Source organism: Xenopus laevis, chromosome 5L (genome assembly GCF_017654675.1).
Source record: "Xenopus laevis strain J_2021 chromosome 5L, Xenopus_laevis_v10.1, whole genome shotgun sequence".
In the NCBI taxonomy this organism is placed as follows: Eukaryota; Metazoa; Chordata; class Amphibia; order Anura; family Pipidae; genus Xenopus; species Xenopus laevis.
The window spans coordinates 2501396-2526353 of NC_054379.1; the positions used below are offsets into that span (position 1 = coordinate 2501396).

At 41.0% G+C, this 24958-nt stretch overlaps 1 protein-coding gene across 1 annotated transcript; it reads left to right on the forward strand.

Moving 5' to 3' along the window:
- Positions 1-20760: 20760 nt before the first annotated feature.
- sstr4.L (somatostatin receptor 4 L homeolog) lies at positions 20761-24010 on the forward strand. Its single transcript, XM_018262503.2, has one exon. The coding sequence runs from the start codon at positions 21377-21379 to the stop codon at positions 22544-22546; it is 1170 nt and encodes a 389-aa protein (XP_018117992.1). The 5' UTR covers positions 20761-21376; the 3' UTR covers positions 22547-24010.
- The last annotated feature ends 948 nt before the right edge of the window (positions 24011-24958 follow it).

Consider the following 24958-nt stretch of genomic DNA (forward strand, 5'->3'; position numbering starts at 1 on the left):
AAAGAAATAGGGAATGACTTTGAAATATGCCAAATGGTTAGAAGCAAGAGGCCCACTGACACCTGGGCCCACCGGGAGTTTTCCTGGTATCTAGGTGGGCCAGTCCAACACTGCTACTATATCCTATACTCCTATTTTACTGGACCTCCTATTCTTCTATACTATACGCCCCACCCTGGGCACTGCACCCTTACCCACACATACACCTCCATGGCCCTTGAGGTGGCAGCAATCCCCCCTCTGCCTCCCACCCCAGCCACAAACCCCCCTTAGGCCCCCTGCACCTTATTTTATCTTGTCTGCAGCCATGATCAGGGTTGGGGTGAAGGTGAGGGTGCAGTCCCAGTGTCTGACACTGAGTCAAGGCAGCTAATTAAGCTTAAAAACATTCTAGTTTATTTTTTTATCCATGAACAATCATCAAAAATAGATCTTTAGAAATACTACTATAATTATATAAATAAAGCTGGTGTGTTGCTATGGGGATAGCTATTCAAATGAAATAGGGCTAAATGGCACAGGTTACATAGAGGAAAACAGATAACAGACAGTAAGACAGCATTGTATACTACAGAGATTAAATGTTATCGTCTATGTATCCTGTGCCTTTTTTCCTTTTTTCCAGATTGAATGGCTGTTCCCATGGCTACACAGCAGCTTGTTTATAGCAACTATAGTAGTAATTATCTGTTATCTACTGTGTACCCTGTGCTTGAATGGCTGCCCCCATGGCTACACAGCAGCTTGTTTATATAAACTATAGTAGTACTTATCTGTTATCTACTGTGTATCCTGTGCTTGAATGGCTGCCCCCATGGCTACACAGCAGCTTGTTTATATAAACTATAGTAGTACTTATCTGTTATCTACTGTGTATCCTGTGCTTGAATGGCTGCCCCCATGGCTACACAGCAGCTTGTTTATATAAACTATAGTAGTACTTATCTGGTATCTACTGTGTATCCTGTGCTTGAATGGCTGCCCCCATGGCTACACAGCAGGTTGTTTATACAAACTATAGTAGTACTTATCTGGTATCTACTGTGTATCCTGTGCTTGAATGGCTGCCCCCATGGCTACACAGCAGCTTGTTTATATAAACTATAGTAGTACTTATCTGTTATCTACTGTGTATCCTGTGCTTGAATGGCTGCCCCCATGGCTACACAGCAGCTTGTTTATATAAACTATAGTAGTACTTATCTGTTATCTACTGTGTATCCTGTGCTTGAATGGCTGCCCCCATGGCTACACAGCAGCTTGTTTATATAAACTATAGTAGTACTTATCTGTTATCTACTGTGTATCCTGTGCTTGAATGGCTGCCCCCATGGCTACACAGCAGCTTGTTTATATAAACTATAGTAGTACTTTTCTGTTATCTACTGTGTATCCTGTGCTTGAATGGCTGCCCCCATGGCTACACAGCAGCTTGTTTATATAAACTATAGTAGTACTTATCTGTTATCTACTGTGTACCCTGTGCTTGAATGGCTGCCCCCATGGCTACACAGCAGCTTGTTTATATAAACTATAGTAGTACTTATCTGTTATCTACTGTGTATCCTGTGCTTGAATGGCTGCCCCCATGGCTACACAGCAGCTTGTTTATATAAACTATAGTAGTACTTATCTGTTATCTACTGTGTATCCTGTGCTTGAATGGCTGCCCCCATGGCTACACAGCAGCTTGTTTATATAAACTATAGTAGTACTTATCTGGTATCTACTGTGTATCCTGTGCTTGAATGGCTGCCCCCATGGCTACACAGCAGCTTGTTTATACAAACTATAGTAGTACTTATCTGGTATCTACTGTGTATCCTGTGCTTGAATGGCTGCCCCCATGGCTACACAGCAGCTTGTTTATATAAACTATAGTAGTACTTATCTGTTATCTACTGTGTATCCTGTGCTTGAATGGCTGCCCCCATGGCTACACAGCAGCTTGTTTATATAAACTATAGTAGTACTTATCTGTTATCTACTGTGTATCCTGTGCTTGAATGGCTGCCCCCATGGCTACACAGCAGCTTGTTTATATAAACTATAGTAGTACTTATCTGTTATCTACTGTGTATCCTGTGCTTGAATGGCTGCCCCCATGGCTACACAGCAGCTTGTTTATATAAACTATAGTAGTACTTTTCTGTTATCTACTGTGTATCCTGTGCTTGAATGGCTGCCCCCATGGCTACACAGCAGCTTGTTTATATAAACTATAGTAGTACTTATCTGTTATCTACTGTGTATCCTGTGCTTGAATGACTGCCCCCATGGCTACACAGCAGCTTGTTTATATAAACTATAGTAGTACTTTTCTGTTATCTACTGTGTATCCTGTGCTTGAATGGCTGCCCCCATGGCTACACAGCAGCTTGTTTATATAAACTATAGTAGTACTTTTCTGTTATCTACTGTGTATCCTGTGCTTGAATAGCTGCCCTATAGCTATAAAGCAGCTTATTTATATCAACTACAGTAATGTTTCTGGAGCAAACACACAACTTTCACCAGTGTAGGGTAACTGTACAATATATTTTCAAAACACTTTAATTTTTTGGCGTTTCTGTTCCTTTAATGGCTACAGAGAATAGCTGAGCTGTAACTAAGGAAAATGAGTGGAAATGAAACCTTGCTAATAAATAGATTATTTCCTTGTTTAAGCTCCTACACACCCAGCAGAAAGCTAACGAGTATAAAGTAAAAATCCTTCAGCCACTTGTAAAAACTAAGCTTGTGGAAATTACAAGATATTACTCTGTATTATCACTCTGCAATTTATCTTTTCTACAACATTGGGCTGTTATCAGTCCTACGGCATTGGAAGCCAGGCCATTAGTTCTCTACCACGGGGAAACGGCACTTCATTCAACTGCTTGTTAAAGGGCAAAAAGCTAAAAAAAAACAATATTATAAATATAACTTCATTTGAAGACTTTCTTTGAAAAGGAATGAAAGCATTGATTGGTTCATGAATACAATGCTGAAAGTGCTACTGTGTATATAAATAGCAAACGTTTCCAATACATCAATTCAGTATTAACTAGAATATTTCATTTACTGAGCTCTGGGGTTTCTGCACAAAACAGACGGCAGATCAATCTAATTTGGCTTCATTATTTATTATGTCGTCCTCTGGAGGGGGGCAGGATTTTGAGACAGTGACTTTAATACGGGTATTGGACCTGTTATCCAGAATGCTCAGGACCTGGGTTTTCCCAGATCTTCATCCCTTAAGTCTACTAGAAAATCATATAAACATGAAATAAAGCCAATAGGCTGGTTTTGCTTCCAATAAGGATTAATTATATCTTAGTTGGCATCAAGTACAAGTTACTGTTTTATTATTACAGGTATGGGACCTGTTATCCAGAATGCTCGGGACCTGGGGTTTTCCAGATAATGGATCTTTCTGTAATTTGGATCTTCATACCATAAGTCTACTAGAAAATCATATAAACATGAAATAAAGCCAATAGGCTGGTTCTGCTTCCAATAAGGATTAATTATATCTTAGTTGGGATCAAGTACAAGTTACTGTTTTATTATTACACAGAAAAGGGAAATCCATTCCATAGGAAAAGCCGTTCCATAATTTGGAGCTTTCTCGATAACAGGTTTCCAGATAACGGAAACCATACATGTCCACAAGAACCACTGGAACCAAAAGAACAGCATACCACTTGTCTGGGAGTCTAAAGTACAGTGCACCCATGGGAGCACCCAGGTCTTCAACTCCTTAGGGTCCATCAAACCTTGTGATTAATTATTCTGTGAGCACCCTTCTAGAAGGGACAAAACATGTGTCCTGGGAGAGTCAAGGGGGCCCAGGAGGTCCTATTTATGTTACTGTTAAAGGGATACTGTTATGGGAAAAAAAAAATTTCCAAAATGAATCAGTTAATAGTGCTGCTCCAGCAGAATTCTGCACTGAAATCCATTTCTCAAAAGAGCAAACAGATTTTTTTATATTCGATTTTGAAATCTGACATGGGGCTAGACATATTGTCAGTTTCCCAGCTGCCAACAGTCATGTGACTTGTGCTCTGATAAACTTCAATCACTCTTTACTGCTGTACTGCAAGTTGGAGTGATATCACCCCCTCCCAGCAGCCTAACAACAGAACAATGGGAAGGTAACCAGATAGCAGCTCCCTAACACAAGATAACAGCTGCCTGGTAGATCTAAGAACAACACTCAATAGTAAAATCCCATGTCCCACTGAGACACATTCAGTTACATTGAGAAGGAAAAACAGCAGCCTGCCAGAAAGCATTTCTCTCCTAAAGTGCAGGCACAAGTCACATGACTGGGGGCAGCTGGGAAATTGACAAAATGTCTAGCCCCATGTCAGATTTCAAAATTGAAAATAAAAAAATCTGTTTGCTCTTTTGAGAAATGGATTTCAGTGCAGAATTCTGCTGGAGTAGCACTATTAACTGATGTGTTTTGAAAAAAACATGTTTTCTGATGACAGGATCCCTTTAACGTGGGACATAACATGAGCAAAAAATGTAACGTTTTGTAGTGTTTATGTTTTTTGCGGTTTTATGTGCAATGGAGCCTGTACCACCATATTTGTACCAATTAACCACCATATTTGTACCACCTGCCCTTTCTCTATTAGCTGCCTTTTTATTATTGCAGATTTGCCAGAGAGTCAGCAAGATTGATTATTGAAAGAACAATATAGGAACTCGTTAATAAGATTATGCTGAAAATGTTCAAGTACCTTCACAAATGAAAGGAGAGCCGCAGGGAACTCCATTGCCATGATTGTTCCTGGGTTTATAGGAATTGAGTTAAGGAGTTAATTACATGGGGGGGTTGCCAATTGTTAGGCACCTCCAGGATTATGAGCTCTCTCCTAAGACAGTTCTTCATCTCTCTATAAGTGAGGAGCATGACGTCCAGCCACTATTACAAATGGAAGAGACTTCACAACAAGGCCTAGTTGTTATAATGAGAACAGATAGGAGGCTGCACCTGCTGTAGATCTACTTACTCATTTCCACTAGTGTTGCTTTTCAACAGGTCCATCTCAACCAAATCTGGGGCCTAATGTAACTGGGGGTCCCACAAATGCAAATATGGAAATTGAGAAGCCTTTACCTCTTTAGCCTTTTTGCCCTCCCTTTAGTCACAGCCCAAACCTGCTAGGCTCCCCCGATTGAGGCCACAATGGAGAAGTATAAGGTTTGTATTAGGGATGCACCAAATCCACTATTTAGGATTCGGCAGAATCCCTGAATCCTTGGTGAAAGATGCGGCCGAATACTGAACCCAATCCGAATCCTAATTTGCATATGCAAGTCGCGTGATTTCCCTACCCGCCCTTAATTTACATATGCAAATTAGGATTCAGGCACAAGGATTCGGCCGAATCCGAATCCTGCTGAAAAAGGCCGAATCCTAGCCGAATCCCGAACAGAATCCTGGATTCGGTACATCCCTAGTTTGTATCAGAGTGGTTGCGATGACTACAGTGACTAGGGAGTGGGACCCTGGGTGGGTGTGGAGACCCATGAGGTGGCAGTCCCTGTGGGCCCTGGACACCCCACCACAAGCAATATATGATCGGTGTAATGGTCACAATATGCTGCTTGGTTTTCCTTTTTGTTAAAGGAGAAGGAAAGTCTTTGTGCACTTGGGGGTGACAAATGTTAGGCACAAGTGATTGTATTGACTTACCTGAAACCCCTGGCCGGTGCTCCTATCCGGCTTCCTATCCGACCCGGGGTTTCAAATGTTAGGCACCCCCAAGTGCAAAATGACTTTCCTTCTCCTTTAACAGAACTCACTGTTGATTATGACATTATGACTTTATACACATTAAGTGATTACTGGGGCTTTAGTTTCCTTGCATTTTTCCTAATCAAGAAAGAGATATTTATCATACATTGCACACACACACACATATATTTATTTATATCTTGTTAGAAAATGGATGGAATTCAGTTTACGAGAATCAGTTTCCAGCAATATTATTAACTGATGAGAATTATAATGAAACAAATAATGTCATACAATACGATGTATGACGCAGAGGAAGAGTTTGTGGGATAATTATAATTGCACAATGTAAAACATCTGTATCACATCAAGGCAATGTGTGCAACACATAAACAACAAGATAAAAGAAATGAGAAGGTCCTCAGTTCCTCTAGCATTTGGGATGGAGTTTCAATGTCCAACACACATTCCCAAAGGGGTCAGGCATATTCCTATGAGATATCTGGGGAGATCCTTGTTGAATTGGCCATCAGCTCCTTAGAAGGGAATGCATAAGAAAGACCATAGATAGTCAAAGCTGTGAGAGTATCCATGGAAAACAGCCTTACCATCCTTTCTATGGACACAACATTTGCAAGTATACTGAGAAATAGGTCAGTCTTACCTTTCAAGTGCCTTGAAAGAGATTTTTTGAAGAAAGGCTTAGAAGGTATAGATGTGTTAATTGATAGCAGCCAGTTGCTGTGAGATCACTTTCTTTTAGGAATGGAATCCATGCTGCTTTGTCAAATTCAGATAAAGAAAGTGAAGGATGAGCCATCATTAAAATACCATTGGATGAGTGACAGGGAAGAGGAATTCTCAGCTTCCTCATAACATATGTTGAGAGAAACTTCAAAGAACTGAAGGATGCTTTCCTAGACATCAAAGAGTGGATGAGATGTCAAGTGGACATCCTGAGAATAATTCTCATTATAAAAATCCACTTCTGTAGAAAACTGTAGAAAACTGAGAGTGTGGAAGAAGCAGGAATCTTGCCCAAAACTGTAGGAAAGAGGAAGTAGCCAATGAAGCCAGTTGAACCGATGAAGTATCCTACAGGCTCCATCTTTGGTTGGCAAATGTCTCATTAGATTGAACAATAAATAATATTATTGGCTTTAACCATCTATGTCGCTGGTGAGTTCTATGTTCAGTATTCAAGATCTGCAAAGTTAAGGGAAAAAATTTTGTTAGGTTTATAAAACTGGTTTAAGACTTCAGCAATTATTTAGACCTTCGGGAACCATTGTATTTTTTTTATCCATCTACCTTCAGCCTGTACTAGTTTCTTCTGCCTTCACCTCTTTTATCTACGGCAATTTCTTCCAACACTCACCATTTTAATTGTGTCTGATTATGTTGTGCTTCATTAATATAAATATAGTGGTCGTTAGTAGGCATTTTATGTGCAGTACTAGAATAGCCCTTTTGCTTGTACTTTCCTTGTGATAACAAACAGTTTACTACCTTAGAATTCCATACGTAACCCTATGTCTATTGTAGTTATGATGGTTAGTGATGGGCGAATTTATTCGCCGGCGTCAAAAAATTTTTTTTTAAAAAACGGACGCCGGCGTCAAAAAACGGGCGCCGTTTCGCAAATTTTTCGCCGTTTCGCGAAATTCGCGAATTTTTCGGCGAAACACCGCAAATTCGCCCATCACTAATGATGGTTCATAAGTCGAACAATTTGCTTCATATAGTGAATGTTTTCTATGCACAGAGCTTGTTCTGGGGCAACTGCTTGTTATCTAAATATGTTACATAGAGATCTCTATAGAGATAAGATGTTTTTAAAGATTAAATGTAACAAAAAATGTTTCTTTACATTTTCACTGTGCACATGGTTTTTTTCACTATTTTGATATATATGGACTCACTGTATATGGACCTTGTTCTGAAAAAAGTCTTTTGCCTGATGCAGAGACTATGGACACACCTGAAATAGTTAACCACTTTTTGGAATCAAGTTGGGGGAAGGGATGGGTGTTTAAAATGCTTACACGTTCTGTCTTGTATCACACTTAAAGGAGAAGGAAAGGTTAAAACTAAGTAAGCCTTATCAAAAAGGTCCATCTAAATATACCAGTAAACCCTCAAAGTAATGCTGCTCTGAGTCCCCTGTCAAAAGAAACAGCACATTTCTTTCCTTCTATTGTGTACTCATGGGCTTCTGTATCAGACTAACTGTTTTCAGCTTAAACCTCCAGGGCTAGGGCTTGAGCATGCTCAGTTTGCTCCTCTTCCCCTCCCCCTCCCTTCTCTACTGTAATCTGAGCCCAGAGCAGGGAGAGACTCAGGCAGGAAGTGATGTCACACCAAGCTAATATGGCAGCTCCTATCCTAAACAAACAGAGAGTTTCTAGAGCTTTTTACTCAGGTATGGTTAAACATTCTACAGAATAAATATAGCATTCTAGCTTGCACTATTGCAGCTAATCTATTGGCAATAAAATGCCTCCGTAGCTTTCCTTCTCCTTTGAGAAAGGACATGCAAGGCCCGAAACATGTCGTGCGAATTGAAGTCCACAATAAAAAACTCATATCACAGCATATTTGCTTGGAAGTGCTCTCCTTTAGATTGAATTGAAAAAGGTGAACTAGTCTTGACTGTTGTCATTGTATCGGCAGTGTCAGTCTCCCTTTGTGAAAGGCAATTGTCATCTAAAGAAGAAGGGTTACGGAAAAGCCATTTTTTGAATCCATAGGAATAATAATGTTTATGATCATACTTGTGGAGACCTATTTATCAACAGACAAATACAAGAGGTCCTCTGCGCTCAACCTACTACCAACATAATGGGTGAGATGAAATGGCGAATGACTTAAATATGGGGGAATGTTTCACTGAAAAGCGAATGGAAAGAATGGAAATGTAAAGGGTTATTAAGAGACACTACAGACAGAATATGGACATTTCAGCTTTTATTATGACAGCATGAATTCACTTTATATTTTTGATGAATATTCATTTATTTATTCTATAGTATTAATAGGCTGGCCAGCCACTTGTTTATAAATGGGCATGTTTGTTATATAATTATTGTTGCAATAAAACACACACAACTCCTACTCAAAGACTAATCCATAAAACATTATTATTATTACCATGTTTCCTTGGAGTTGTGTTTAAATGCTCTCAGGACCAGAAATATTAACTTTAAATAGGTTACACAATAGGGATATTGTTTCTTTTATTTTTCTTTGGAAATAAAGCGCGGAAAGAAAAGGTGACGAGAGCTCCAATATTAGATAAAACGCATTGCAACCCTTGATCATATAGACTGTCGGCATCTGAAAGAGACTTGGGGCAGTCTTGTCTCGGGTAGAAAACAGCAAAGAATGAGAAATGAGCTAAAGCAGAAGGGGTTTGAGAATTATTGAAAGAAATGCCAATAAGTACTGCTCCTTTGGGTTAGAACTGTAGTTAGACAATGAGCTTGGGAATGGTGGGTATCCAGACTTGTCACATTCAATTTCAAAATCAAATATAGAACTGGAAAAGAACGTGGCAATAAGGATGCTATTTCCCAAAATGCCTAGAACAGACCTTTAACTAATATAGATACAAAATGTGCATCACTAGCAATACACCTACATAAAGGGACATCTCAGTGTCAACTGCAGATCAAGTCATTGCCGAGGTCTATACACTGGTTACTGTGGGGATATTATGGACCTTGGATAAGAAAAGGAAGGGAAAGTAGTGGCCGTATCACTTCGCAAATCCAGACAGCAAAAAAGTGGACTTTAATCTGAAGAGAGAGACATAATTTAAAGCTAAAGGAATGAAGAGGCCCAGGACATGCAGTATATATGTAAATTTGCTCTGTAACGGGAAGGTAACTGAAATTAAAGGATAAGTGTAGCACAATGGGGTCAAGCTACAAAAGAAGACAGGACTCATTTACTGAGTTATAGGCACAAGTACTAGCATTCCATTGGGGCAATTATGCATCCCTTAGAGCACCCTTTGTTACCACTGTCCTTTGCACAATGCTCTGCACCCTTTGCCAGTTGCACCTTAGTTGACACATCACGGAATGCAACTGTTAGTAGCACAAGGGACTTCTGCATTTAGCACCTGCCTCAAGCTGGAGGGAAGTAAATGGCTCCAAATACACCTTTCACTCTCAGGTACTCCTACCTGCACCTCACGAATGATGCACAAGCATGAGAATTGCACCCCCATGGGCTGCCTATTTGCCTCCTTTCAAATGGTGGGAGAAAGTGGCACCTGCACTAGATGCAAATATACCCAGAGTTTTTGTGCCTGTTGTTTTTTTTTTGCACTTCAGAGGTGATTTCCATTTTATAGGAACCCTAGAAAGAATAAAGTTTATATATTGATCAGGTGATGCGATTTTACAGGTGTGCAGTACAAGCTATATGGTGATTGGTTGAAATGCAAACTTGGGGTCTTTTATTTTACATGACCTCCTTAGATAGCAGATTATGGGGTCTATAAGGCTTATGCTCCTCTCGTCTCAATTGTTCATTATGAATGGAAGGACCACTGGTCACAGCTCTGTGTCTATCGGCCAGTAAGCTTTCAAGTCGGTATAACTAGGAGCAGTGAGAGAGACGGTGCTAATTGTCAGCCATTGACTGTCACTTCTTTCCATTGGATGACAGCTACAGAGAAACTGTTCCATGTGCCATAAACCTAATAGTTTATATATAAAACTCGTGCTTTACTGCAGGATGGGAAAATGTGATATTTACTAATATAATATTCTGCATTTATAGACCCACTCATACAGACATTAAATTTGCATGTATATTTGTTCTTGATTTAAGAGTCTTAGTGGATGAGGTTATGTGGAAGCCTATAATAATAATAATAATAAAAAAGATGAAAACAAAAATAACAAAAAAAAAATCTGTGTTTCTCAGTTATGTTTTATTTAAACTCATTATTAATACGGGTTATTGAGCTCCGCCGAACCAAGCGCGCCTCTGGGTTCTCACAGTGGTGAGCTGGTGGTACATATGTATATTTGGCCAGTTGCTTAGCAACCTATGGATATTGGGACATAGTGACAGACTGAGCACAGACAGTGAAAGTCAAGTAGTGACTCATCATGTAAAACCCCCCTGAAAAGCTCCCAAACCTTATGTCTTGGTGTAGGCGAGGGATGGCCTTCAGGCGAAACAAGTCGGGATGGTTAGGCTTCCAATAAGGAAATCCATTTTTTTTATTATCACAATTTTGCTCATTATAAATCTAGATAACACGTTTCTGGGCAACGGACTATGTATATCACCATATCTATGGATTATAAGAGACACAAATGTTGATTGTAGATTAGAAGCAATTCCACTTTCACTGTGTAAAGGAAGTGGAGACATTATGACTTGTAGGACTACACAGAAGTCTCAGAAGTGTTCCTGAACATGCTTCATGGCTGGGATGGTGCAAGGTCTGAGATATAGACAGTCAATGAGACTCACTGTGACAGTGGGAGTAAAAGGGACCATACACTGCCATATCCAGCTCATTGGCCATACACATGTGTGGTCATTTTCAATTATTCAGTTTTTTCCAGCCAATGGCCCAGTTGATTAGAACTGCAGGAAGTAGGGAGGGACTTCACTTCCTCATCTACAACATGGTACATGGACAGATCCCGTTTTCAATCAAGGATTTTCATCCAATGGGATTGCAGGATGGTCTATCAAAATAGCCCCCCAACCCTACATACAGGTCCATATGGCAGCCTAGAAGAAATCAGCCAAACCACCCAACCAAGTCTGGCAATGTATATTAGCTTAACTTTGCTTATTAGGAAGTGTAATTTGTGATTAAAGGTGGCCATACATGGGTAAGTTGCATGGAGAGGTTGCCATCTTGAGTGGGCAATATTGGGCTGAACCAATCGTGGACCCTAGGGCCCAACAATCGTATCACAAGGCCAAGAATGTAGGCGGTGGGAGTGAGGACCACATAAATGAACGGATGCAGCCCTTGATCTTTAAACTTGGCCGATCGACATCTACCTGACATTCGGCCATATATCAATCGGGAGAAGCCTGTCGAAGGGCCCCATGCACTGGCCAATAAGCTGTTGACTTTGTCTGTCGGCAGCTTTTATCAGCCTATGTATGGCCACCTTTACAGTAAGTAATATCTGAAGGTTAACTAACATGGAAATAGGGATGCGGGTGGTCTGAGATATTTCATTGAGACTTCACCCTCTTATACATAAAAGTGAGCACCTCTCCATGTCTCTTCTGTACATGTACTAAACAAAGTCATTAGGATGAACGAGTGGAGCCGAAATTGTGTTGACAGAGACTGGCTCTTACATGGACAAAAGACAGAGGAGTTCAGCAAGTGTCTCTGTGCCAACTCAGCACTTTCCTAAACAATACAATGGGCGCCTCCGACCCTGGGTAATTTCCTAAACACTATCGTTAGATCTCCTCGCTGGAGTTCTGTAGAACAGAAAGTATTGTGTCACACGTTGTGTCAACAGAACTTGTCCTGTTTGCCATCAGGCTCGAGATTCCATTCTCAACCCCCCCCCAAATATGTTTCCAGTTCCTGGCACTTAGACTGTAACAAGTCAACTATTATGGGTGAATTACTGCATATTAGTCATCCAAATTCCTTATTATTGTGCGGCTTTCATAAATATAGTGGCCTTTATACAAGCTATATATGTATATAAAATGTGTTGAAGTGCATGAAACATATATTAACTGCACTGCTAGTTCTGACTACATGTACCACTGAATGAATGTTCTCCATTAGCCAAGAATCCAACAACTGACCTGATACTCATTCATACTTACATGTAAGAGTAAACACAGGTGGTTCCTCCCAGAGATGTAACTAGAGGGTTTATGGGTCCCACATTTTCACTGCGCATCACTGACATATGACTTGCTCCTAACCCCTTTAGAATTTTTTATTCCCCCCCCAATTTGATTTGTTACATAGGCACCCAGGGTGCAGGGTCGGACTCGGGGAAAAAACAAGGTAGGCCCAACTGACTGAGAACTGATCTGGGCCCTGTCAACCCAGACCCAATCCTGCCCTCCCCTGTCACTTGCCTGATCCAGACGCAACCCAGCCCTCCCTTCCCCCATCATTCCCCCACCCCCATCCCTACCCCGATTGTGCAAAAGTATAAACATGGTGCACGCATGGGAGGGAGGGTCTGGAGGCTGTTGGGTGAGTGGGTGGGCAGTAGGTCTCCTAGAGGAGGTCTGTGGGGCAGAAGCCCCAGTAGGCCTCACACACCCCAGTCCAACCCTGTGAGGGTGCCCCCTTAAAGTTGTCGTCCAAGGTGCAGCCCTTCTGGTGAGTATATAGTGAATAAATGACCCCCTCTTGTAAAATATAAGGATATTATAAGTCAACGATGAGGAGTACCATGACCATATAAAGGCACAAGGCTGAAGGCCGAGTGTTTTTATACAGATCATTGAACACTGAGGTGACTTATAATATCCTCATATTTTGCAACTGGGGGTCATGTGACAGAAATGACATCACCAAGCTCCGATTATAACCAATGACATCACCAAGCTCCGATTATAACTGATGACAGCACTAAGCACCATTTATAAGGATATAATTTACAGGATATTCATTGGCTGTTGTGGGGTATATATAAATTTGGCCCTGGGGAAATGCAGACCATTTGCTACGAAATATGTTGGCGCTATATAAATACATGTTAATAAATAATAATAATACCCACTGTTATGCTAATGGTTTCCCCAATATAATCAACTAAATATGGTATTTGTACCCTATTTGTTTACCTTGTAGTTTACACAGTACACTTGTCTGGAGGGAATTTGTAATAGTCCTGGGTCAGTATTCAGCTTCTTTATTTATTGAGAAGCCTCCCTTCTTTGTGCTTCCAGATTATTCTCCTTTTCACACTATAATAATTCCCGGCCCTTTCTTCCTCCTGAAAATCGACTTCTTATTATAGGAATCTTGTTATAGCCGGGCCGGCTCACACTTCTCTATTAATCTGAGATTTAGTGCAAATGAGAAAGTGCGTCCCTTTCATTCCGGAAATGTGAAACGCGAGGGGGTTTTGTCTGTTTTTAACCCGAAGGCATTTTAATAAATCAGAATACTCAAGGGTTTGAATTTCTTTTTATGCAATTCATTTTATTTCTTATGTCAGTTTGGTCGGCATTTCTGCCAGGAGAGATGTTTACATCTTCAATCACAATGGCCCAGCAATCAGGAAAAATCATTTATAATGAGGAATATGAGGGTAATTGTAATGGGTAATTGCACAAATGGAACACAATTAATAAGCCAAACAATCAGAGGTGACAAGTTGTACATACACTTCATGGTGTTGAGCTTTGAATGTTGTTATGGTTGTCTAGTGGTGCCTCGGAATGATAGGGTCCTTGGTTCAATCCCAGCCAGGACACTATATACAATTAGTTGATCTGTTCTCCTTGTGTTTCCTCCTAAGCTTATATAGAAAGGCTCCTGATGACATTTTCCATAACCTGCAATAGGGACTTTGCCTTTAAAGGGGTTGTTCACCTTTAAATTAACTGTTAGTATGATGTAGAGAGGGATATTCTGAGACAATTTGCATTTGGTTTTAATTTTTTTCTTATTTGTGGTTTTTGAGTTATTTAGCTTATTTTTCAGCAGCTCTCTAGTTTGCAATCTCAGTCATCTCGTTTCCAGGGTCCAACTTCCCCTAGCAACCATGCACTGATTTGAATAAGGCACTGGGATATGAATACTAGAGGTCTGAATAGAAAGACGAGTAAAAAAAAGTAACAATAACAATACATTTGAAGCCTCACAGAGCATTTGTTTTTTAGATGGGGTCAGTGACCCTCATTTAAAAGCTGGAAAGAGTCAGAAAGAGAAGGCAAATAATTCAAAAATTATAAAAAAAGAAAGAATGAAGGCCTTCTATAGAATTAGCCATTCTATAACATACTAAAAGTTACCCTTTAAGCTCCACTGAGGCAGTGGCTAATGTAAAATCTCTGTAAAGTGCTGCAGAATATGTCTGTGCTTTTTATGTATAAAGGATAATAATACCATAGAAACCACTACATTTATACTTGTTTGAAACACTTATTAATACAGGTATGGGACCTGTTATCTGGAATGATCGGGACTATAGCGTTTCCAGATAAGGGGTCTCTCTGTAAATTTGATCTCCATACCTTAAGTCTACTTAAAAGTCACGTAGGCTGATTAATTATATCTTAGTTGGGATCAAGTACAAGCGACTGTTTTATTATTACACAGAAAAAGGAAATCTTTATTAATAATTTGGATTATTTGATTATAATGGAGTCTATGGGAGAAGGACTTTTCGTAATTTGGATCTTCATACTTTAAGTCTACTAGAAAATCATATAAACATGAAATAAACCCAATAGGCTGGTTTTGCTTCCAATAAGGATTAATTATATCTTAGTTGGGATCAAGTACAGGTATGGGACCTGGAGTTTTTTGGTTAAGGGATCTTTCTGTAATTTGGATCTTCATACCTTTAATTTACTAGAAAATCATATAAACATGAAATAAAGCCAATAGGTTGGTTTTGCCTCCAATAAGGATTAATTATATCTTAGTTGGGATCAAGTACAAGCGAATGTTTTATTATTACAGGTAGGGGACCTGTTAACCAGAATGCTCTGGACCTGGGGTTTCCAGATAATGGATCTTTCTGTAATTTGGATCTTCATACCTTAAGTCTACTAGAAAATCATATAAACATGAAATAAAGCCAATAGGCTGGTTTTGCCTCCAATAAGGATTAATTATATCTTAGTTGGGATCAAGTACAAGTTACTGTTTTATTATTACAGGTATGGGATCTGTTATCCAGAATAGTAGGTTTTCCAGATAACAGACCTTTCCATAATTTGGATCTTCATACCTTAAGTCTACTAGAAAATCATATAAACATTAAATAAACCCAATAGGTTGGTTTTGCTTCCAATAAGGATTAATTATATCTTAGTTGGGATCAAGTACAAGCGACTGTTTTATTATTACACAGAAAAAGGAAATGTGTTTTAAGATGTCAAATTATTTGATTATAATGGAGTCTATAAGTGACAGCCTTCCTGTCATTTAGAGCTTTCTGGGTAACAGGTTTCTGGATAATGGATCTCATACCTGTAGAGAGAATATATCTCTGTTTTACTGCCCCTCACAGTAAGTATTAAAATATAACTTTAATAAATCCAATAAAAAGCCGCCATGAGAATTCCACAGTGGAAAAAATCCAATAGTTTGGCCTTTTTTATTACGTTGGATAAATAAATAAATACACTGTGTGCTGAGTATATTTACATGGCGCCCCCAGCTGGCTGCTTGAGTCTCACATTGCTCGGCCTCTTCCTGTAATCAGCAGTTTTCTTTGGGTACATATGGACAGACCCACAGAATTAACAAATGTGCCTAAATGTATATCTTGAGTCGACCTCAAGGGAAATATGATCTTGCTGAAAAAAAAAGGGCCTTTATGTCATCCGCAGGGCAACCTTTTCTGTCAACATCATTTTCCAGCGCAGATAAAGGGTCACCAACCTTGTCAACATTAACATATTTTTAATTTCATTGAGGCTTGTTTCGCCAGAGGGATTAATTATGCTGCTGTTTTTAGCCCTTGATGTATCACTATGATGCCGAGGATCTCGGAGCTTTCGTATTTTTATTTTTTGTTGATACATTGTGAATTACAGAATCAATATGTTTTTCACTCTCTGTTAAAAGTAAAGGTTGTAATGTGAATATAGTCAAAGCCAAATGAGCCCGAGGGACTGGGTGGGCTAATGGATTAAACTGATTTATTTCAGCAGCAAGTAGTGTGGAACTGGGCCAGCAACACACCAGGAAAAACCCCAGTGGCCCCAGGGCTTCTGATGAAGTGACCAGTATAGTCACGAAACGCGCAGAGCCATGCACTCCCCTGTCTCATTCATCCATTTTTGAATTACTATATGTTTTTAAACTTCAATCAATAAACGTGGATTTTAACCTACCCAACTGTTTATATTGACCCTACAATTGAACCAGCGACTTCTGAATGCGCCTCCAAATGCCTTGTTTGTTACAGTCCACGTGACTAGAGTGGAACAGTCTGGCTGGACGGAGGGTGAGATTTCTCATACTACCTCATACGTGGAGCTCGGATGCGTGAGTATGTGGCCCCTGCCTAGACTAAGGGTCGGCCCCTGCCTGGACTGTCAAGTTAAGGAGGAGAAAGGTAAAGGGTAAAGGGTTGATGTGCACCAGTGCAGAGAGCAGGTAGAGGACAGCAGGACAACAGCCATTGAGTTGACCAGGAGGGCCCTTGAAGTCACAGCCCTGGGGGGCAACAGACACCCCAATCCTGTCGTAAGCAAATGTACATGGGAAGGAGTACGACTGAGCTAATGATCTTTTAGCAGAGCCTTCAAATAAGAACTTCCCTAACACTCAATGTGGGGATCCTATAGACATCATACGTGTCCCTCTCCACTCATGCCCATGTCCCAGTGCCACGTGCTGAAATTGTCACTTTTACTGAAAACCTACAGCTTTAAAGTACAAGGTTTGAACCAGGTCCAGAACACACAGCAAAAATACAGATGTTCTTTCTTCCTCATTATTTCCTAGGACAGTGATCCCCAACCAGTAGCTTGTGAGTAACATGTTGCTCTCCAACCCCTTGGATGTTGCTCCCAGTGGCCTCAAAGCTGGTGATTATTTTTGAATTCCAGGCTTGGAGGCAAGTTTTGGTGCATAAAAACCAGTTGAACTGCCAAACAGAGTCTCAATGTAGGCTGCCCGTCCTCATAGGGTACAGTCCTTATTTGTCACCCCAGGAACTTTTTTTAATGCTTGTGTTGCTCAACCAACTCTGTTTACAATTGAATGTGTCTCATTGGTAAAAAAAAACAAAAAGGTTGGGGACCCCTGTTCTAGGGATTCCTAAACTAGTTCTTGCTGATGAAGGGAATGCAGGGAAAATCTGAACACACAGGAGGAACATTAATCCCAGTGAGACGGGTGAAGTTTCCCAGCACAAGCCACTGATCAGCAGTCAGTACCATTCATGAGACATCAGTGGGCAACCAACCTGTAGCCATGTAACTATTTAACCCGTGATTGGTTATCAGCCCCATCACCTGACACTTACTATACGCCCTATCCAACAGCTGGTAAACCTTTCCATGACACCACCTTACCTTACTATACACACTGCCCCTTTACTGCCCCAACTTGCCATATTGTCCATATTGTACCCCAGCTGTAGACCCTTTTCCCATTATCATCTTCCCTCAATATTCACATGATCTTACTGTGGATTTTGTCAGGAAGTAGAAAATGTCATTCCTCTGAATTGGTTACTGTCCACTTCCTACATTTGAACCCAGGAACGACTGGTCCACTGGCAGTCGGAATATTTAAGAAACCTGCTTTTCATCCACCATCATTGAAACTCTCCCCAATGAAGGAAATATTTCAGTCCCAGTCTTATTGGTGTTTTCTTCTCAGCTCTCTAAGCTGCACCACTTCCTAGTGCAATTTCTGGGACAGAACGGACTTTTCAGCCTTTACAGCCTCCACATCTAAATAAAATAGGGATTATATTGACCTATATTGAAAGAATCATTTGTTACTAAACAGTCGGTGTTTGAAGTTAGGAATGTGAAACTGTAGCTCAGACAGAACACATAATGCAAGTCGGAGCTTCTTTATTGCTGGTCAGGAATGTCAGACTTGTGCCCTTTAGCTGTTGTTATTCAACTGGGTCATGGACAACACTAATATAAAGTATTACTGTGTCTCTCGTATCCTAATGTTTCCGCACTATACCTAATACCTTCTTCTCTTCCAACATTCCACTGCAAGGCCCATGCACCCACAGCTCTGAATCCAAAAGCCCCAAAATATTCCTGTTTTCCTGTTGCCCATGACCTGATTTCCTGACAGATAACAGATACTTTCTTTTTCTCATTGGTACAACAGACCCGTCAACCCTCCCAGATTTTTCATCGATCACCAATATTTATAACCCTGGGGGAAGCAAGGGTCATGGTTGTGGTTGAGGCCCAGCCAAAAGTCACCCAACATTTTCCAGCACAGACAATGGGCCTCTAACCTTGTCAACATTAACATATTTTTAATTTCATTGAGGCTTGTTTCCCCAGAGGGATTAACCAGATTTGGTTCCCAAGAGGTTGATGTTTCTGCTATGTGTTCTGAAATGTTCACCTGGGAATCTTATAGCAACTACGGGCCAGAATTAGGATAAGTCAAATAAATGAGCAAAATCTTGAATTGAGTCCATTTTAGAGCAAGATTGCATTGAGATTAGCAGATGTGACAATGTGCTCGGGGCTGGGAAGAAATATAACATCTGTCCCTCTCAAGTACTGCAGAGTAAATTTCCATAGTCACATAGTGCAACAAGTCCTGCTGCTTCATTCTTAGGGCTCCACTCAGCCTTCCAACTTGGCTTCTGCTCTATCAGTCTGAGCTTCCTAAATTCCCGGCAATGCAGCCAGTCTGGAGCCCTCAGATAGAGAGAAATGCACTGAAACTTATCCAGCCAGTGACCCTCAAACTGGGGTTGGAATACAAATCAATGAAGATTAGTGATGATGTTGTCACAGCAGTAACACAGTAACAGAGGTTGAAAGAAAACAATGCTCTTGGATCATGAGTTTATCCTCCAACTTCCCAAAGAACAGGGGGAAAATCTTCTCTAAATCCAGTTTGTCGATCTGACCGTTTCATTGAACAACCTTATATACCTCCCAATATTTAAGTTGCAAAAAAGGGGAGCAATTTATACCAAACACTGGAATTGCCCCAGTTACTCCTAATTCACACCTGTTCTGCTGACCGTGGGATCCGTGGAAGGAATAATATTATAATACAGTGATTCCCAACCAGTAGCTCGTGAGTAACATGTTGCTCTCCAACCCCTTGGATGTTGCTCCCAGTGGCCTCAAAGCAGGAGCTTATTTTTGAATTCCAGCCTTGGAGGCAAGTTTTAGTTGTATAAAAACCAGGTGCACTGCCAAACAGAGCCTCGGTGTTGGTTGACAATCTACATAGGGGCTACCAAATGGCCAATCACAGAACTTATTTGGCAGCCAAGAACATTTTTCATGCTAGTGTTGCTCCCCAACTCCTTTTACTTCTGAATGTTGCTCACGAGTTCAAAAGGTTGGGGATCCCTGTTATAATATATGCAGGAAAGATTTGGGGTAGTGTGCCGCCCCACGGCAGGTCTTTTCAATGCTACCTCAATGCAGTTGGCTCTCTGCACTCGTAAATTCTCATTTAAAAACCAGGATTTGGGCTCTTAAAGTTGCCAGGAACAGTTTTTTGTCACCCCTGGTAACCACCGGGCACTGCCATCCTAGTCAAGATTCTCACGTTGCTTTATGGCAGCAGCACCCCTGACTTGGTGGCTCATTATAATTTTAAGGTGCGGTGCACAATGCACATCTATATCAGTATTATGTATACTGAGCTTTAGAATGCAACTGACTTTGCACCTAATGACAATAAACCTGTGGAACTCTCATGCAACCCTCATGCTGTTGCTGAACTGCAGCTCTCCTGGGGGCATTCAGCAGGCAGGGGACAGTGGTAGATATGGTCAGACTACAGCTATGGGTTAAACTACCAAACGACACCAGGTATTAATATATAATGTACCCTTGTATGAAGGATTTTATGCTACAGTGCAGTGTGCCATTTATATTATATATATAAATATATAGCTCACTGGAGATGCCATACTGCAATTGTCCTGTATTCCCACTGCTAATGTCAGTGCTGATCTTTTAATTTCAAAAGATATTTGGGGGGGGGGTTATGTCAGATTATGTTAACTACAAATCCCAGAATCCTCTGAGAGCAGAAGGAATTTTAATTATCTTTGCCACTGAGACCTTCTGCTCCTGCTCATATACTATTTGCCATGGTGACAGTTGAATTAAATTAAAGGGGGGGGGTCATGTTTCTCATCATTCCAGAGGAAATCTGTTTTGTTTTTTTTCTCTCCATTATTTCAGTTAACAAATAAATTGCTCCACTCCTACAGACCCTTCAATGAGCATCTGTGTGTCTTTCTGCTGGTGCTTTTTTGTTGCAATTACGTTTCCACTTAGAGTTTTGCTCCGCTTCTCTGTTATTCTTCTTACCCATTCAGTGCTGGGTGCCTCTATATACTACATACCTGCCCAGGTGTTGGGAAACAGCAAGAGGAGAGCTCAAATGATCTTCCCAGCCCCTCTCCTTTTTTGATCTAACGAGCAAATCCCACACGGTCAATAAGAGGAGCCAGCCACGCAATGTTGAATGGTGGTGCCCTGAAGGGGTGATGCCTCCAGCTAATGTAAGTGGCTGCTGGTGATGACTTTATAGAGAAAGAGAAGAAATATAAGAGCATATACACTGCAAGCAGCTGCACTGCATCATCTATCACATATTGGTCTCCCTCCCTCCCTCTCTCCCTCCTCTTTCTGCCTCTTTCTCTCTCTCTCTCAGCAGCTCTTCGCTTCATTTTTAAGCTGAGGATCTCCGATACAGCCACAGCTTTTCCCTTGCATTCCTATGGGACAGTTACAATGACAGCATCCCCCAATCTTCTGGTGCCGGTGGAAGCAAAGATCCTGCTGAGCACATGGAACGAGTCCAAGGACACGGTTGGGACTCAGTACCCCATCAGTCTGCTCCCCAGCAATAGAAATACTAACAGCACCAGTGCCCCCTTGGAGAATGAAAAGAATGTCAGCATGATAGTTATCCAGTTCATATATGCCATTGTGTGCCTGATTGGGCTAATCGGAAACTCCATGGTGATTTTTGTGATTTTAAGATATGCCAAGATGAAGACTGCCACCAACATTTACATCTTGAACTTGGCCATCGCAGACGAGCTCTTCATGCTGAGTGTCCCCTTCTTGGCGGCATCTGCTGCCCTACAACATTGGCCCTTTGGCTCAGGGATGTGTCGCACAGTTCTAAGTGTGGATGGTATCAACATGTTCACCAGTGTCTTCTGCCTAACGGTGCTCAGCGTGGACAGGTATGTGGCTGTGGTCCATCCATTGAGGGCTGCCCGGTACAGGAGACCCACTGTGGCCAAGATGATTAACATTTGTGTTTGGATTGTGTCCCTCTTGGTCATTTCCCCAATTCTGATCTTTGCAGACACCATGCCATCCAAGGACGGGGTGGTAGTCTGTAATCTTATGTGGCCCCATCAAACATGGTCTGCTGTGTTTGTCATCTACACCTTTTTGTTGGGATTCTTCCTACCTGTGGTGGCCATCTGCTTATGTTACATCCTCATCATTGTAAAAATGAGAGCCGTGGCACTGAAGGCAGGCTGGCAGCAGAGAAAGAAATCTGAGAAGAAGATCACCCGAATGGTCCTCATGGTTGTTACAGTGTTTGTCATTTGCTGGATGCCTTTTTATATAGTACAGCTCCTCAACCTATTCCTACCCCACATGGATGCCACCATCAACCATATCTCCCTTATATTAAGTTATGCCAACAGTTGTGCCAATCCCATACTCTATGGATTCTTCTCAGACAACTTCAAGAGATCTTTCCAGAGGATTGTTTGCTTTCGGTGGCTTGAGAATGGCACAGACGAACCAGTGGATTACTATGCCACAGCTCTGAAAAGCAGGGTGTGTAATAACAACCCACTGGACTTCCAGCAGGAGCCCCTTCAGTCTGACCCTTGTTATAAGCATGGCACAATCACAAGGACCACGACTCTATAGCAGAGTGCCTGGAAATGCCTTGTTAATAACTGCTGCTAACCAGATGTGCTACTCCTCAACAAGGAGGTTTTCATGTATATGTAAAGTGTTCTGGGTGTTTGTCTCCTTTGTTTTAACGGTGGAACTGAGTTTGTGTACTAAGACTGAAATGACTGTGCCCTTCTGCCCCTTTCCTATTTTTATTCACATAGCTTCTTCTGTAGCATTTGTAGCAAGTCCCATCACAGGTCCATTATCTACAAGAAGTTCTCTCTGTTCTGCAGAGCATTAAGTGGCAGTTAAAGAACCAAACACAACCTGAGACGTAAGGGAGTCTATAAAAACAGTTACAGTATAGGAGCAATGTGTCCTTCACACTGGGCATAATATCAGCCCATGACTTTCAGCCCATTACAGGTGAATCAGAAGAAGTTTCCATACCTTTATAGAATACACGAGCATAATGCATGGCTAATTAGTAATTCATTTATACACATGCTGCAAGTTGCAATGTACCACTGTTTTATGCATCCAACTGAAAGGTTCATTAGTCAACGAGCAAGCAGATTAGATATGTGTCTGATTTTATAAGAAGAACAGATGTATGTATTTTGTTTAGCATCTCAGGAAACCAGATTCAGACTTGTCACATTCTATTTGCAAAGTAGGATAGGATATCAGGCTGCGCTTTACAGGATGCTGGGAGTTGTAGATCAAACAACTGAAGGAATGCAAAAGACGGAAGTCCTTGTTAGGAATCCCTTCTCACAAGACAGTTCCGAAAGATTCCAGGATGGAAGATTTGATAGGAATCAGCTGTTTACACACACACACCAGATACAACTGAAAACATATGTTCTGTAAAGGTATGAAAACATGATCACACAGAAACTTTATTTCCTTCCTTAAATTATTTAGGTTACTCTTAAATCACCTGCATGCTCTTGCCTGGCTGAGAAGGTAAGCACGATGAGAAACACAGCAACCTTTTACATGACAATCAAAGGCTGTTGTTTGCATTGTATATCTTGAACGTATCTGCTATGAATGGTTTCTCATAGAAGCCCGACCCATTGGCCCAAATATATAGGTACTGTACAAGTGGGCATACGCCTTCTGATTGGTGCCAATGGTTGGGATGAGAGGGAGTGCAGCCCCTCTTCAATTCCTGACCCTAAAGTGCAACAAGCTCTCCCCAACATGAGGCACCAGCAGGATGAACAGTCCAACCTCCCCCACCCAACCTGACAAACACGTCCAGCCTTTTGGGCAGTATGGTCAAAAAGCAACCAAACTTCCCGACCAGATCTGGGCAAATATAACCAGCTGTATTATGTGCTGTAAGTCTGATCGCTGTTATGCTCTGTGATATGGTACAAGTTTTATGTGTCCAGGAACATTCCTGATTTTCTTTTACAAATATTCACTTCTACTGTTTGACACACCATGAAATTAAATAAGAAAAAATATCTATTTTTTCCCCAATTCTCCTTTTATCCCTCATTTCTCACACTTTTCAAACTGTGAACCCAGCCCACCGTGCTAAAGAGTGTTGAGGGCTTCATGTCATTTTGTGGCAAAACTTGTGCTATTCAACATTGTCACAATGGAAGTAAAAATGATTATATTTTAACTGACTTAGGAAGGCATTGAGCATCCCCATTTTATACTGATGCAATTATTCCAAAATAACCTTTTTTCTCCTTGCCACCCCTCCTTTAGTCCACAGTAAGGGTGATAGACCACATGGTGATTTGGAGCATTTGTAACTCTGAGGTTGTAGAAACAAAATGTTCCAAATAACCTTTCCATCAACATTGAACCGAGACCACCAGTCCAAAGCATCCAAGCCACTTGATGAGGTACATGGCCCGAAGACAACTGCTCCAGGTGCTTTAAGCTGAAATTACAGAACAGTAATTTAGCTCTTTTGTCCAACATCCATGGAGCAACAATTCTCCAAGTCACCCTATATGCCATTACCCTAAGGGTGGGCTGCAATAAGATACACACACACTAGACATAGATACAATTAAGGTGAGTAAAAATGTCAGAGCTGGGCAAAGGGCAGCCTGTTCCCAACTGTGTAGAGCAGTCTGAAGACCAGAGACTTGGAATGGACAATTGTTTGTCTTTGTTATGAAGTGAGGGTGGCATCTGATCAAATTCTGGATGGCACTGAGGGTCTTGAACCCACAAATGCTTTAGATGTTGCTGACCTACAGCTCTCGAAATCTTGAAGAATGTAGGGGGATCTAGGAGCTGTAGTACTACAAGATGTGGAGGATCTAAGGTTGCATATTCTGGTTAAAGTCTGTCTTATGCATAAGGCTTACATTTAACACAACAGATGGAACCAAATAAATAAATTTAGTGACATAGTCCTCGTTAGGCTGCACTTTGATGGGTATACACATGAATCTGATCTTACAG